The 16,182-nt window shown below is 33.5% G+C and overlaps 2 protein-coding genes across 5 annotated transcripts in view; one reads left to right on the top strand and one right to left on the bottom strand.

The window, feature by feature from the left end:
* The window catches only part of LOC131131935 (C-myc promoter-binding protein-like), an 82,623-nt gene that overhangs the window by 64,253 nt on the left and 2,188 nt on the right, over positions 1-16,182 (bottom strand). For 3 of the 4 annotated variants that reach the window (XR_009130278.1, XM_058077003.1, XM_058077006.1), the window contains exon 1: positions 1,836-2,076. The exons of the other annotated variant lie outside the window; for it this stretch is intronic. The gene's annotated coding sequence lies outside the window, so the exon portion shown is untranslated. Of the gene's footprint in view, positions 1-1,835; positions 2,077-16,182 lie in introns of those variants that run through there. 4 annotated transcript variants of the gene reach the window in all.
* Positions 13,416-14,531, top strand: socs4 (suppressor of cytokine signaling 4). Its single transcript, XM_058077023.1, has one exon. The coding sequence runs from the start codon at positions 13,416-13,418 to the stop codon at positions 14,529-14,531; it is 1,116 nt and encodes a 371-aa protein (XP_057933006.1).

Here is a 16,182-nt window from a genome sequence, read left to right as displayed (position 1 = left end):
AGGCCAGGGAGCAACTTGGCTGTTACAACCTTAACAGAAATCCCATTCGGACATTTTCACTGGCCCCCTTTTCCGTAAAGGCAGCTGTGAGTTTTCCCTGTCACATTGTCTAGGAATAACCCCTTGTGGAACCGAGTCAGTGCCTCCTTTCTGGATTCATGAAGGGAACTGAAGTCAGAAAGCTGGGGAGCCATGTCTCAGGTTTTTGGACCTTTGGTGTTTTTCTAAAATTAATTAATTAAATTATTTTTTACATTTTTCCGCGTACTCCGGTTTCCTCCCACATTCCAAAAACATGCTAGGTTAATTAGCGACTCCAAATTGTCCATAGGTATGAATGTGAGTGTGAATGGTTGTTTGTCTATATGTGCCCTGTGATTGGCTGGCCACCAGTCCAGGGTGAAGAAGTTTTGTATTTTGATCTGACAAATCTTAAGTAAATTTGATCAATGGTCCTACTGTGGAGTGGTTAGTACGCAGGCCTCACAGCTAGGAGACCAGGGTTCAATTCTACCCTCGGCCATCTCTGTGTGGAGTTTGCATGTTCTCCACCGTGCATGCGTGGGTTTTCTCCGGGTACTCCGGTTTCCTCCCACATTCCAAAAACATGCTAGGTTAATTAGCGACTCCAAATTGTCCATAGGTATGAATGTGAGTGTGAATGGTTGTTTGTCTATATGTGCCCTGTGATTGGCTGGCCACCAGTTGATCTGACAAATCTTAAGTAAATTTGATCAATGGTCCTCCTGCCTTATAGAAAAACATGACTAAATTGAAGGCTGCACGGTGAGCGAGTGGTTAGTGCGTAGGTCTCACAGCTAGGAGACCCGAGTTCGACCCCCCCGCGATCCTCGTGAGGATAAACGGTAGAAAATGAATGAATGAATGAATGATGCTGAGAGTGCAGATTCAGGAAGAAGTCTTGTATTTTGATCTGACAAATCTTAAGTCAATTTGATCAATGGTCCTCTTGCCTTATAAACAAACATGACTAAATTGAAGGCTGCACGGTGGTCAAGTGGTTATTGCGTAGGAGACCCGAGTTCGACCCCCCCGCGAATGAATGAATGATGCTGAGAGTGCAGATTCAGGAATAAGTCTTGTATTTTGATCTGACAAATCTTAAGTCAATTTGATCAATGGTCCTCCTGCCTTATAGACAAACATGACTAAATTGAAGGCTGCACGGTGGACAAGTGGTTAGTGCGTAGGAGACCTGAGTTCGACCCCCCACGAATGAATGAATGAACAAACGAATGATGCTGAGAGTGCAGATTCAGGAAGAAGTTTTGTATTTTGATCTGACAAATCTTAAGTCAATTTGATCAATGGTCCCTCGTGAGGAAAAGCAGTTTGTAATTGCAATAATTGTAATAATTTGTCATGTAAAAAAAAAAAAAAGGTAATGGCTGATTCTTATTGCCTAAGAGCATGAGGCAGCCACCCTAAAATATCCTGAGGCAACTGGGTTGTTTTAAAAAGGTATTAATAGCTACAGGGGTAAATATGTAACCATAACTGGATGTTACACCGTTACAGGTGATGCAAGCACAGGGGTTGCAAGCACCAATCCGCGTGGATTGCAACAACCTGTGGCACAGCACACACACACACACACACACACGGAAAGCTAGCAAGAGGATTTAAACCAACACACAAGCCAATAAAGCGTGGCAGACGTTAGCAAAAACAAACAAAAAAAAAAACACTCCAAATGAAAAGAACCACGACAGACCGACACGATGAGGCAAATGTGCCCGGGCTAGGCTATTCGTTCCGGGCATGTTTTTGAAGACAGAGACGGCTCACTTAACGGTTCATGGTGCTCTACTTACCCCGACTTGAAAACGCCGATTCTAGTCCTTAGCTCGCGGCGTCATCGGGTATCATATCCATATATACACACACCGCGGTTCTGGTTCTAAGCGGCGGCCATTATGGTGCGTTTTGCGCTCGATTGTTCCGACACGTAAGCGTTTGTAGTCCCGCACCGAAGACAAGCGTCTCTCCCCTGTCAGTCACCACCGCCGCCGCCGCCAAGCCGGCTGTCCACGTTTGGCGGCCATTTTGGTTGTGATGAAGAGTCCGGCTGCTTTGCGCGTGCACGTGCAGGTCGGACATACACACGCGCGCGCGCACACCTGACACAGTTTTTAGAAGTGCGCGTGAAAGTGAGCCATTGGAAAAAAAAACCTTAATACTTTTTAATACATTATATAACCAATCTGTTTTTCCCAATCTAATTTCCCCCAAAATTACACATTTATTTTGTTTTGCTTTATTTTTTATTTTGTTTTTATAATATTTCCACTTGAAAAAATATTTTTATTTATTATTTGAACTTTATACTACTACAATTTTTATTAATATTTTGTTATTCCCAGAATAAGCTGTACAGGTATTTTTTCTTTAATATTTTGACTTTTGCTATTAAAATTATTTTTTATTATTTATTTATTATTTTATTTATTGTGTTATAAATATATAAATATTATATTTAATATATATATTATATATTATAATATATTTATATTATATTTAATTTATTATATTATTTATTATTTATTTATTTATTATTTAATTATTTTTCCTCATAATATTGCAAGTTGCAGCTTTTTCTTTTAATATTTTGACATTCTTGTAAAACTACAATTGTTTTTTTTTTTTCATTTTTGCTTCGGTTGTTTTTGTAAAATTTCCAACAATTTCTTCTTATACATTTTTTCTTGTAATTATGATTTATTATGCTGATATTTTGTATTTATTCTCCTAGCATTAGAACTTTTTCCACAACCTAATTTTCCCAAATAATAATTGTATTGTTTCTCAAAAGAATCCAACTTTCAAAGAATTTACATTGTTCTTTAATATTTGAACTTTATACTACAAATGTATTAATAATACTCTATTTCTCTTAATATTTGTATTTTAATTTTTGCTGTTTCTGTTTTCATTTTTCATCATTTCACTTTCTTGAAATGTTGAATCAATTGTACATGTATTTTTTCTTTAATATTTCGACTTTTGCTATTAAAATTGTATTATTTTTCCTCATAATATTGCAAGCTGCAACTTTTTCCCTTAATATTTTGACATTCTTGTAAAACTACAGCTGTTTTTTCCATTTTTTTGTAAAATTTCCAACAATTTCTTCTTGTAAATTTTTTCTTGTAATTATTATTATTATTATTATTATTATTATTATTATTATTATTATTATTATTATTATTATTATTATTATTATTATTATTATTATTGTCTTTATTCTCCTAGCATTAGAACTTTTTCCACGACCTAATTTTCCAAAATAATAATTGTTTTATTTCTCATAAGAATCCAACTTTCAAAAAAATTACATTGTTCTTTCATATTTGAACTTTATACTACTAAAATTATTTTTTTATAATTATATTTGTATTTTCCATTTTTGCTGTTTCTGTTTTCATTTTTGAAATTGAATGACATTGAAAAGAAAAACATGAAATGTCCCCGAGGCCACAATTTGGACACCACTGAATTTGCAACAGAAGGAAACCATGCCATGCCATTCCTTTGAATTATGTTTTATGTGTTTTAGCGCCTCTACATGGCCACATCAGGTATTGCAATTTAAGAATGTGCTCTTTAAAAACAATTGTGTCCCTGTGGAGAAAAATACTGCTAAAATTGCACTTTTCCCCCAATTTTGACAATGTTTTTTATTTCAAATATTACATTTTTCTTCTTAAATAATTTTCATGAATTTATTTTCTGAATATATTGACTTTTTATCAATAATGTGACATGGTAACCTTTAGCAAATTCACTCAAATTATATAGTTATGTGATTAAAAAGCTAATCATATTCATATTACGTTGTATCCAAATGTGTTGTGTTCAGGGACTACACGAGTACTGAGTGCACACACTCACACAATTACTGGAATGTCTCCTCTCTTGCTATTGATTTATTGGTGGGCTTTGCAAATGTTTACATGGCAAGGCCGGAGACATATAAACCCAACAGACCCCCCCCCCCACCCACCCCACATCCCCCATCTTGTCTCTTCTCCGTGCATTAGAGGTCATCAAACACGCCGGCCAATAAACTGCTGCACGGGGGAGACAAAAAAGCTATCAGAGATTGTCTATGGTCGTCAATGAAGACGATGAACTCCTTCCTGCTTGGCGCAGCTCAAATTGGACATCATGAATGCCTGAAATATTATATCACGCTCATAAAAGTGCAACATTAAAAGTAAAGCTTCCGACTCTGAACGTTAAAAAGCATGCAAATGGATTCAACCAATGGGAGTCGCTAATTAGCCTAGCATGTTTTTTTTTTGGAATGTGGGAGGAAACCGGAGTACCCGGAAAACATCCACACATGCACGGGGAGAACATGCAAACTCCACACAGAGATGGTTAGAGGGTGGAATTGAACTCGGGTCTCCTAGCTGTGAGGCATGCCTGCTAAACACTCCTCCACCGTGCGGCCCAAATTCATTCACTCATTCATTTTCTACCGCTTATCCTCACAAGGGTCGCGGGGGTGCTGGAACCTATCCCAGCTGTCTTCAGGCGAGCCAGCCAATCACAAGGCACATATAGGCAAACAACCATTCACACTCACATTCATACCTATGGACAATTTGGAGTCGCTAATTAACCTAGCATGTTTTTTTTTGGAATGTGGGAGGAAACCGGAATACCCGGAGAAAACCCACGCATGCACGGGGAGAACATGCAAACCCAACACAGAGATGGTTAGAGGATGGAATTGAACTCGGGTCTCCTAGCTGTGAGGCCTGCCTGCTAAACACTTTTCCACCGTGCGGCCCAAATTCATTCATTCATCCATTCATTTTCTACTGTTTTCTACCGAGGGTGGAATTGAACTCGGGTCTCCTAGCTGTGAGGCCTGCATGCTAAACACTCTAAACAGTCTGGCTTGGGTTACTTTAATGTGACACAGAGGAGAAACTGGTCTGGATGCTTACTGGCAGCAGAGAGGATGGAGACATCAATAAATATAAATATAAAATATATAAATATATAAATATAAATAAATAAATCCCAGTTGATACGGCGGCTCACATGTCCCAAGCACATGATCAATCCTAAAAAATCCTAACTATATCTATCCTGCCCATTGATCTGCACTGTTACCATTACTGTTATTTACCAATGTAAAATATTACAACACAAAATGCAGTTTTTAAATGAAAATTATTATGACGGAGAAAAAGAAAAATCTCAACCGACATGGCCCTGTGTGAAAAATTAATATCCCCTTTGAAAACTTAACTGAGATTCAGCAAGATCTATGAGTGTGGAAAAGGTTATAAAGCCATTTCTAAAGCTTTGGGACTCCAGCAAACTACAGTGAGAGCCATTAAACAAGAATAGGAGCAAGTAAACAGAGTAAAAGAGACATTAAAATACAACATTCATTTGTTTATACACAACTAAAACATGGGTAAAATAAACTAAAATAAACTAAAATAAACTGAACTAAATTAAACTAAAATAAACTAAACTAAACTAAACTAAACTAAAATAAAATAAAATAAAATAAAATAAAATAAAATAAAATAAAATAAAATAAAATAAAATAAAATAAAATAAAATAAAATAAAATAAAATAAAATAAAATAAAATAAAATAAAATAAAAACTTAACTGAGATTCAGCAAGATCTACGAGTGTGGAAAAGGTTAAAAAAAAAAGCCATTTCTAAAGCTTTAGGACTCCAGCAAACCCACAGTGAGAGCCATTATCCACAAATGGTTAATTAAGTCGAACAAAAGCAAGTAAACAGAGTAAAAGATACATTAAAATACAACATTCATTTGTTTATACACAGCTAATACATGGGTCAAATAAAATAAAATAAAATAAAATAAAATAAAATAAAATAAAATAAAATAAAATAAAATAAAATAAAATAAAATAAAATAAAATAAAATAAAATAAAATAAAATAAAATAAAATAAAATAAAATAAAATAAAATAAAATAAAATAAAATGTTAATGATTAATGTTTTAATTAAATTAATGATTACAAATAAATAATCAGCAAATGTTGTATTGCGAATAGACACGGATCCGGTATACCTGAAAATGTACCAAATTTGTGTTTATCCTAGCATAAATTGGAGACAACCAAATTGTGAAAGACCATATAATATAAGATGCACAGGCTGTCGGCCATCTTGGTTTGTTGCAGGTGCCATTTTTTTGGGGGGGCGGGGGGGGGGGGGATTTGGGCAATCATTTTTCTTTTTCTGTGTTTCATTTTTTCTTTCTTTTTTTTTTACTTTAATTTTAGCATCTGCTTTGTCAAATACAATAACGTCAAGCGGCGACGACTGTGATGTTTCATGCGATGTGTTTTTTTGATGGAATCACATTTGACCCAGCAATTAAATCATGAGTATGCTTTAAAAGTAACAGTGCAGATTAGCATCATACAGCATACAAAATACAATCCTAATTTTACACATCGGTGTCTTACAAAAATATCACAATCTGAACACGGTGTTAGTATTTGAATATCGATCATAATACTCTCCACTTAGTCACATATGTCGGTGCCACTGATGAATATGAGAGGATGTATGTAATTCTAAACGATACGGTGAGAGATGGATGGAGGAGTCTTCTGATAAAAATCAATGGAAACAAACGAGACTGGTGGAGCCAGACGCCATACTGATTCAATTTACCATCTCTGCAATTCACATGATCATTCTGCTTCGAAGCGCACACACACACACACACACACACACACACACACAGATATGTAACTGAAAAAAACATATGCATGAATACTTTACGACAGTCAGACAGTCGATGCAATGTGGTGCCATAAAGCTTTAGGACTCCAAAATAAAATAAAATAAAATAAAAACTTAACTGAGATTCAGCAAGATCTACGAGTGTGGAAAAGGTTATAAAGCCATTTCTAAAGCTTTAGGACTCCAGCAAACTACAGTGAGAGTCATTATCCACAAATGGCGAAAAACAGTGGTAAACCTTCCAAAATGTTGAACAAAAGCAAGTAAACAGAGTAAAAGATACATTAAAATACAACATTCATTTGTATATACACAGCTGATACAAGGGTCAAATAAAATAAAATAAAATAAAATAAAATAAAATAAAATAAAATAAAATAAAATAAAATAAAATAAAATAAAATAAAATAAAATAAAATAAAATAAAATAAAAACTGAGATTCAGCAAGATCTACGAGTGTTGAAAAGGTTATAAAGCCATTTCTAAAGCTTTAGGACTCCAGCAAACTACAGTGAGAGCCATTATCCACAAATGGCGAAAAACAGTGGTAAACCTTCCAAAATGTTGAACAAAAGCAAGTAAACAGAGTAAAAGATACATTAAAATACAACATTCATTTGTTTGTACACAGCTGATACATGGGTGAAATAAAATAAAATAAAATAAAATAAAATAAAATAAAATAAAATAAAATAAAATAAAATAAAATAAAATAAAATAAAATAAAATAAAATAAAATAAAATAAAATAAAATAAAATAAAATAAAATAAAATAAAATAAAATAAAATAAAATAAAATAAAATAAAAACTTAACTGAGATTCAGCAAGATCTACAATTGCAGAAAAGGTTATAAAGCCATTTCTAAAGCTTTAGGACTCCAGCAAACTACAGTGAGAGCCATTATCCACAAATGGTTAATTAAGTCGAACAAAAGCAAGTAAGCCGAGTAAAAGATACATTAAAATAAAACATTCATTTGTTTATACACAGCTAATACATGGGTAAAATAAAATAAAATAAAATAAAATAAAATAAAATAAAATAAAATAAAATAAAATAAAATAAAATAAAATAAAATAAAATAAAATAAAATAAAATAAAATAAAATAAAATAAAATAAAATAAAATAAAATAAAAACTGAGATTCAGCAGGATCTACGAGTGTGGAAAAGGTTATAAAGCCATTTCTAAAGCTTTAGGACTCCAGCAAACTACAGTGAGAGCCATTATCCACAAATGGTGAAAAACAGTGGTAAACCTTCAAAAATTTTAAAAAGATACTTTACAGATAAAATTAAGTTGAACAAAAGCAAGTAAACAGAGTAAAAGATACATTAAAATACAACCTTCATTTGTTTATACACAGCTAATACATGAGTAAAATAAAATAAAATAAAATAAAATAAAATAAAATAAAATAAAATAAAATAAAATAAAATAAAATAAAATAAAATAAAATAAAATAAAATAAAATAAAATAAAATAAAAACTTAACTGAGACTCAGCAAGATCTACGAGTGTGGAAAAGGTTATAAAGCCATTTCTAAAGCTTTAGGACTCCAGCAAACTACAGTGAGAGCCATTATCCACAAATGGCGAAAAACAGTGGTAAACCTTCCAAAATGTTGAACAAAAGCAAGTAAACAGAGTAAAAGATTAAACATTAAAATACAACATTCATTTGTATATACACATGGGATACATGGGTAAAATAAAATAAAATAAAATAAAATAAAATAAAATAAAATAAAATAAAATAAAATAAAATAAAATAAAATAAAATAAAATAAAATAAAATAAAATAAAATAAAATAAAATAAAATAAAATAAAATAAAAACTTAACTGAGATTCAGCAAGATCTACAATTGCAGAAAAGGTTATAAAGCCATTTCTAAAGCTTTAGGACTCCAGCAAACTACAGTGAGAGCCATTATCCACAAATGGTTAATTAAGTCGAACAAAAGCAAGTAAACCGAGTAAAAGATACATTAAAATAAAACATTCATTTGTTTATACACAGCTAATACATGGGTAAAATAAAATAAAATAAAATAAAATAAAATAAAATAAAATAAAATAAAATAAAATAAAATAAAATAAAATAAAATAAAATAAAATAAAATAAAATAAAATAAAATAAAATAAAATAAAAACTGAGATTCAGCAGGATCTACGAGTGTGGAAAAGGTTATAAAGCCATTTCTAAAGCTTTAGGACTCCAGCAAACTACAGTGAGAGCCATTATCCACAAATGGTGAAAAACAGTGGTAAACCTTCAAAAATTTTAAAAAGATACTTTACAGATAAAATTAAGTTGAACAAAAGCAAGTAAACAGAGTAAAAGATACATTAAAATACAACCTTCATTTGTTTATACACAGCTAATACATGAGTAAAATAAAATAAAATAAAATAAAATAAAATAAAATAAAATAAAATAAAATAAAATAAAATAAAATAAAATAAAATAAAATAAAATAAAATAAAATAAAATAAAATAAAATAAAATAAAATGAAAACTGAGATTCAGCAAGATCTATGAGTGCAAAAAATCATTTTAATAAAAAAATGAATAATTATAAATGAATACAATTTCAATAATTAATAATAAATGAATAAATCATTAATAATTAAGTGTTTGCAAAAAAATTCTAATTGAAAAATGCAACAAAATAAAACAAATTTAATTCAAATAAAAATAATTTAAAACATTTTTATTTATGTCATATACAAAATTTCTTAAATTATGAAATAAATAATGTCATGAAGTGGCGCACACGAGTGGAAAAAATTTTCTCCTCCCATTCTGTGTGGAAGTGGTATTTTTTTGGTTCTTTAGAAGAAATAAATTTGAGGCTATTTGTTTAGCTCGCTAGCATGCGAGACAATCCACCTGTTTAGTATGCAACCTGTGTTACTGCAGTGACGGTAACCGTCATACCTGGAATTAGCCGTAGATGCTAAACTACACTGTGTGTTATTAATCAGATTTACCAACAGCCGGCATGGACTTATTACCATGCTTAGAAGTTCAATCAATTATTTAGCCCCGATATAGCGGAAACAACAGAGGATCTAAAAGGCTTCACTTATTGATTAAATAATCGCGTTTCGCAGTTAAAAACTTCCAGCAAGTGCGGCTGACAGGTCATATTTGTCACACAGATACAATCGATAATTGTAATTAATAATTGTAAGTAATATTGCTGGTGATTTTGTGTGGGTTTGTGTGTGAATCTAACACATGAATGAAAGCTGTTAGAAATAATAAACATAACAATATGTATAATGCACATCAAATAATAGCAGATTAATCAGTTTTAGCATTGTTTTTTTTTTAATGCAGGTCAAGAAACCTGAGAACTGTCGTCAATACGTGTCGGACATGTCAGATAATGTCGTGAAACTCGACTTCCTGTGATGTGAATATTTAATGCGCTTTGCATTATCACACTCGGAAACTGCTTATGTTGTGGCAAAGGGCCAGATGGCTTCCCTTAAAGCAGGGGTCTCAAACTCAATTTACTTGGGGGGGGGGGGGGGGGGGGCGGCACTGGAGCGAGGGTCTGGGTGAGACTGGGCCGCATCAGGTTTTCCAAAAAAAAAAAAAAAAAAAAAAAAATTATTAAATTATTATTTTAATTATTATTAAAAACAAAAAAATTTAAAAAACTTCGCTTTGGTTGCAGTTTTCTACAATAAAAGCTCTGATAAAACATTCCAAATTATTATTATAAACTAATTATGTTTACTATCTTGGATAATATGAGTGTAAAAGTGACCATAGGGGTGTTATTTTTTGTCTAAAGCTCTCTAATAATGTAAAGGTTGTAATAATGTACAGGTTTTCTATGCTGTAACTACAAAAATACGCACTTTTCTGATTGTTTCACCCTTGCATCTCACAGCAAGTATGGTGCGTTCAAAGACATTACAAAAAAAATTAGCATTAGCATCTATTGTATTTACATGGTAAACCCTAAATCCCTCATTATCATCAACCCGAGACCGCCCTCTACGTATATACCCAACCATCACGGAGGGGAGGAAACTCCTGCCCCCCCCCCCCCCCCCCCCCCCCCATGGGATTATACCCGGTGATGTTATTGGGCATCGAACAGCCTGCCATCTGGTAGCAGCGGAGCAAGCTGCAAGCTACTGGGTGGACGTGTCGAACATGGATGAGGGTCCGTGTTTCTATTTCTAAGGTAGGAACATCTTTTCAATGCATTTCATCGTTATCATGAAAAATAATTATTTTCATATTTATTATTATGGATGTGTTATGTTTTACAAAGTCCCTATTTGTGGTTGTTGATGTAATTAGAAAGCGTGTTTATGCATCAGTGTAGCAAGTGTGTCCGAATGGGTATTATTGAGGATAATAAAAATAAAAATAAAAATAAAAATAAAAATAAAAATAAAAATAAAAATAAAAATAAAAATAAAAATAAAAATAAAAATAAAAATAAAAATAAAAATAAAATAAAAATAAAAATAAAAATAAAAATAAAAATAAAAATAAAAATAAAAATAAAAATAAAAATAAAAATAAAAATAAAAATAAAAATAAAAATAAAAATAAAAATAAAAATAAAAATAAAAATAAAAATAAATAAAAATCTCGTGAGGAAAAGCGGCCGAAAATGAATAATAATAATAATAATAAATAATAAAATACATTAATTATCAAGGAGATATCACCAATGGTTAGCAAACTCTTCAATACAAGTACACTTAAAAAAAAAATCCACCAAAAAAACAGAGGTTACTTATGGCCCCCGGGCTGCAGTTTGGACACTCATATGCATATTCTAAATGTATTTGTTAAAAAAAATTAAATGAGTTTGTCACCCCACCATGTGACCTTATAAAATATTGTAAAAATTATGCAAAAATAAATAATACATTTTTTTTGTGGTTACAAATGGCCCCTGGGCTGCAATTTGGACACCTGTCGTATATTGTACAGGAGAGGTTTCAAACTCATATCCATATTCTAAATGTATTTGTTAAAAAAATTTAATGAGTTTGTCACCCCACCATGTGACCTTATAAAATATTGTAAAATTATGCAAAATGAATGAAATTATTTATTCATAATTTAAGAAATTTTGTATCCAACATAAATAAAAATGTTTTAAATGATTTTTATTTTTATTGAATTTGTTTTATTTAATGCATTTTTCAATTAGAACCCCACCATGTGACCTGATAAAATATTGTAAATTTATGCAAAATTAATTAAATTATTTATTTCATAATTTAAAAAATTATTTGTATATAACATAAATAAAAATGTTTTAAATTATTTTTATTTGAATTGAATTTGTTTTATTTATTGCATTTTTCAATTAGAACCCCACCATGTGACCTGATAAAATATTGTAAAATTATGCAAAATGAATGAAATTATTTATGTCATAATTTAAGAAAATTTGTGTATAGCATAAATAAAAATGTTTTTAATTATTTTATTTTAATTGAATTAGTTTTATTTATTGCATTTTTCAATTAGAACCCCACCATGTGACCTGATAAAATATTGTAAAATTATGCAAAATTAATTAAATTGTTTATTTCATAATTTAAGAAATGTTGTATATAACATAAATAAAAATGTTTTTAATTATTTTTATTTTAATTGAATTTGTTTTATTTATTGCATTTTTCAATTAGAACCCCACCATGGGACCTGATAAAATATTGTAAAATTGTGCAAAATGAATTAAATTATTTATTTCATAATTTAAAAAATTATTTGTATATAACATAAATACAAATGTTTTAAATTATTTTTATTTGAATTGAATTTGTTTTATTTATTGCATTTTTCAATTAGAACCCCACCATGTGACCTGATAAAATATTGTAAAATTATGCAAAATTAATTACATTTTTTATTTAATAATTTAAGAAAATTTGTATACAACATAAATAAAAATGTTTTTAATTATTTTTATTTTAATTGAATTTGTTTTATTTATTGCATTTTTCATTTAGAACCCCACCATGTGACCTGATAAAATATTGTAAAATTATGCAAAATTAATTAAATTGTTTATTTCATAATTTAAGAAATTATTTGTATATAACATAAATAAAAATGTTTTAAATTATTTTTATTTTAATTGAATAATGACATTATTTAATTATTTTAATTGAATTTATTTATTGCATTTTTCAATTAGAACCCCACCATGTGACCTGATAAATTATTGTAAAATTATGCAAAATTAATTAAATTGTTTATTTCATAATTTAAGAAATTATTTGTATATAACATAAATAAAAATGTTTTTAATTATTTTTATTTTTATTGAATTTGTTTTATTTATTGCATTTTTCAATTAGAATTTTTTTGCAAACACTTAATTATTAATGATTTATTAATTATTTATTATTGAAATTTTATTCATTTATAATTATTGTTTTTTTATTGAAATGATTTTTAATTTTATGTATGTATATTATTTGTGTATATTTTATGTGAATTAAAATGCTTCACAAATTTAAAAGTTCTGTTGCCTAATATAGGTTTTAATTTCAAATATTCATTCTAATTTAATATATATATAAAAAAAAACATAACTGGATATGAATGATATCACAGAGAAAGAAGAGGAAGCCGCCATGTCCGAGAAGAAGCCACAAGGTTCAGACACCCGTCCCAAGTGCGGCCCCCGCAGTTGGAGTGCCGACAGCTACGCTTGGAAAGGAAAGAAGCGCTCAAGAAGCTCCCGCAAAGGATCCAGTCCCGGGGGGGGGCGCGAGATGGAGGGGTCGGAGGAACTCGGGGTTCGTTCCACGTCCTGTCCGAGGAGGCGAAGAGATAGAAAGTGCAGCTGCGGCAGTCTGGGGGACGACGTCGATGTCGTATGTCGAAAGGCCTTATCCCGGCGTTCTTTGAGGCAGAAGTTCCAGGATGCGGTCGGACAATGTTTGCCTTTGCGGTCCCACCATCATCATCACCATCATCATCACACACAGGCCGCGTCGAGACCCTTTTCCGTGTTATTCTGGTCTAAACGTAAGATTCACGTTTCAGAACTCATGCAGGACAAGTGTCCTTTCTCGCCTAAATCTGAACTCGCCCGTTGTTGGCACCTTCTTAAAAACCAGAGCTCACTCAAGGACTTGGAGGCTCACCTCAAACCCAACTTGGAGTCTTCACCCAACGCCCAAATTCAGACGCTCTCCTGGGAGGAAATCTGCAGCTCTGGATCCGGGAGCACCACCCAAGAGGACTGGGACCCCGGGAGCCACATTCTGGTTCCCGATCTCTTACAGATCAACAACAGCTCCTGCTACTGGGGGATGCTGAACCGCTTCGAGGCCGAGGAGCTTCTCGACGGGCAACCGGAGGGAACGTTCCTGTTACGCGACTCTGCGCAGGACGACTTCCTGTTCTCCGTCAGCTTCCGGCGGTACAGCCGCTCGTTGCACGCGCGCATCGAGCAAAACGGCAAACGTTTCAGCTTCGACGTGCATGACCCGTGCATGTACCGCGACGCCAGCGTGACGGGGTTGCTGAGGCACTACAGCGACCCCGCGACCTGTCTCTTCTTCGAGCCTCTGCTCTCTCAGCCGCTCGCCAGGACTTTTCCTTTTTCGCTCCAGCACCTTTGCAGGGCGGTGGTCTGCAGCTGCACCACCTATCGAGGCATCGAGAACCTGCCGCTGCCCCCTCAGCTCAGGGACTACCTCCGGCAGTACCACATCAAGTGTGAAGGGGCCTGTGCTGTGTGATAATTGTTATGTAATTGTAGTTTAAATGGGAATACATTATTATGTATATTCTGCCATCTAGTGGTAGAGCATTGCATTTCACTATGACTGGAATGGACTGACATACATTATTATGTTCATTCATTCATTCATTTTCTACCGCTTATCCTCACGAGGGTGGTAAAAGGGGGTGCTGGAGCCTATCCCAGCATGCACGGGGAGAACATGCTCAATTTAGTCATGTTTGTCTGCCATTGATCAAATTGACTTAAGATTTCATTCATTCATTTTCTACCGCTTTTTTATTTTTTTCTACCGCTTTTTCCTCCCAGCTGTCTTCGGGCGAGAGGCGGGGTACACCCTGAACTGGTCCCCAGCCAATCACAGGGCACATATAGACAAACAACCATTCACACTCACATTCATACCTATGGACAATTTGGAGTCGCTAATTAACCTAGCATGTTTTTGGAATGTGGGAGGAAACCGGAGTACCCGGAGAAAACCCACGCATGCACGGGGAGAACATGCAAACTCCACACAGAGATGCCCGAGGGTGGAATTGAACCCTGGTCTCCTAGCTGTGAGGTCTGCGCGCTAACCACTAGACCGCCGTGCCGCCCTACTTAAGATTTGTCAGATCAAAATACAAGACTTCTTCCTGAATCTGCACTCTCAGCATCATTCATTCATTCATTCATTCATTTTCTACCGCTTATCCTCACGAGGGTCGTAAAAGGGGGTGCTGGAGCCTATCCCAGCATGCACGGGGAGAACATGCTCAATTTAGTCATGTTTGTCTGCCATTGATCAAATTGACTTAAGATTTGTCAGATCAAAATACAAGACTTCTTCCTGAATCTGCACTCTCAGCATCATTCATTCATTCATTCATTTTCTAACGCTTATCCTCACAAGGGTCGTAAGGGGGGGTGCTGGAGCCTATCCCAGCTGTCTTCAGGCGAGAGGCGGGGTACACCCTGGACTTGGTGGCCAGCCAATCACAGGGCACATATAGACAAACAACCATTCACACTCACATTCATACCTATGGACAATTTGGAGTCGCTAATTAACCTAGCATGTTTTTACAAATTCCACAAAGGGATGGCCGAGGGTGGAATTGAACTCGGGTCTCCTTGCTGTGAGGCCTGCGTGCTAACCACTCGCACATCGTGCAGCCCTCAATTTAGTCATGTTTGTCTATAAGGCAGGAGGACCATTGATCAAATTGACTTAAGATTTGTCAGATCAAAATACAAGACTTCTTCCTGAATCTGCACTCTCAGCATCATTCATTCATTCATTTTCTACCGCTTATCCTCACAAGGGTCGAAAGGGGGGTGCTGGAGCCTATCCCAGGTTACCCTGGACTGGTGGCCAGCCAATCACAGGGCACATATAGACAAACAACCATTCACACTCACATTCATACCTATGGACAATTTGGAGTCGCTAAATAACCTAGCATGTTTTTACAAACTCCACACAGGGATGGCCGAGGGTGGAATTGAACTCGGGTCTCCTTGCTGTGAGGCCTGCGTGCTGACCAGTCGACCACCGTGCAGCCCTCAATTTAGTCATGTTTGTCTATAAGGCAGGAGGACCATTGATCAAATTTACTTAAGATTTGTCAGATCAAAAGGGGGTGCTGGAGCCTATCCCAGCATGC

The sequence above is a fragment of the Doryrhamphus excisus genome, chromosome 7 (assembly GCF_030265055.1).
Source record: "Doryrhamphus excisus isolate RoL2022-K1 chromosome 7, RoL_Dexc_1.0, whole genome shotgun sequence".
Taxonomy (NCBI): Eukaryota; Metazoa; Chordata; class Actinopteri; order Syngnathiformes; family Syngnathidae; genus Doryrhamphus; species Doryrhamphus excisus.
The sequence above is the reverse complement of the archived record's forward strand: the minus strand, read 5'-3'. Positions and strand labels throughout refer to the sequence as shown.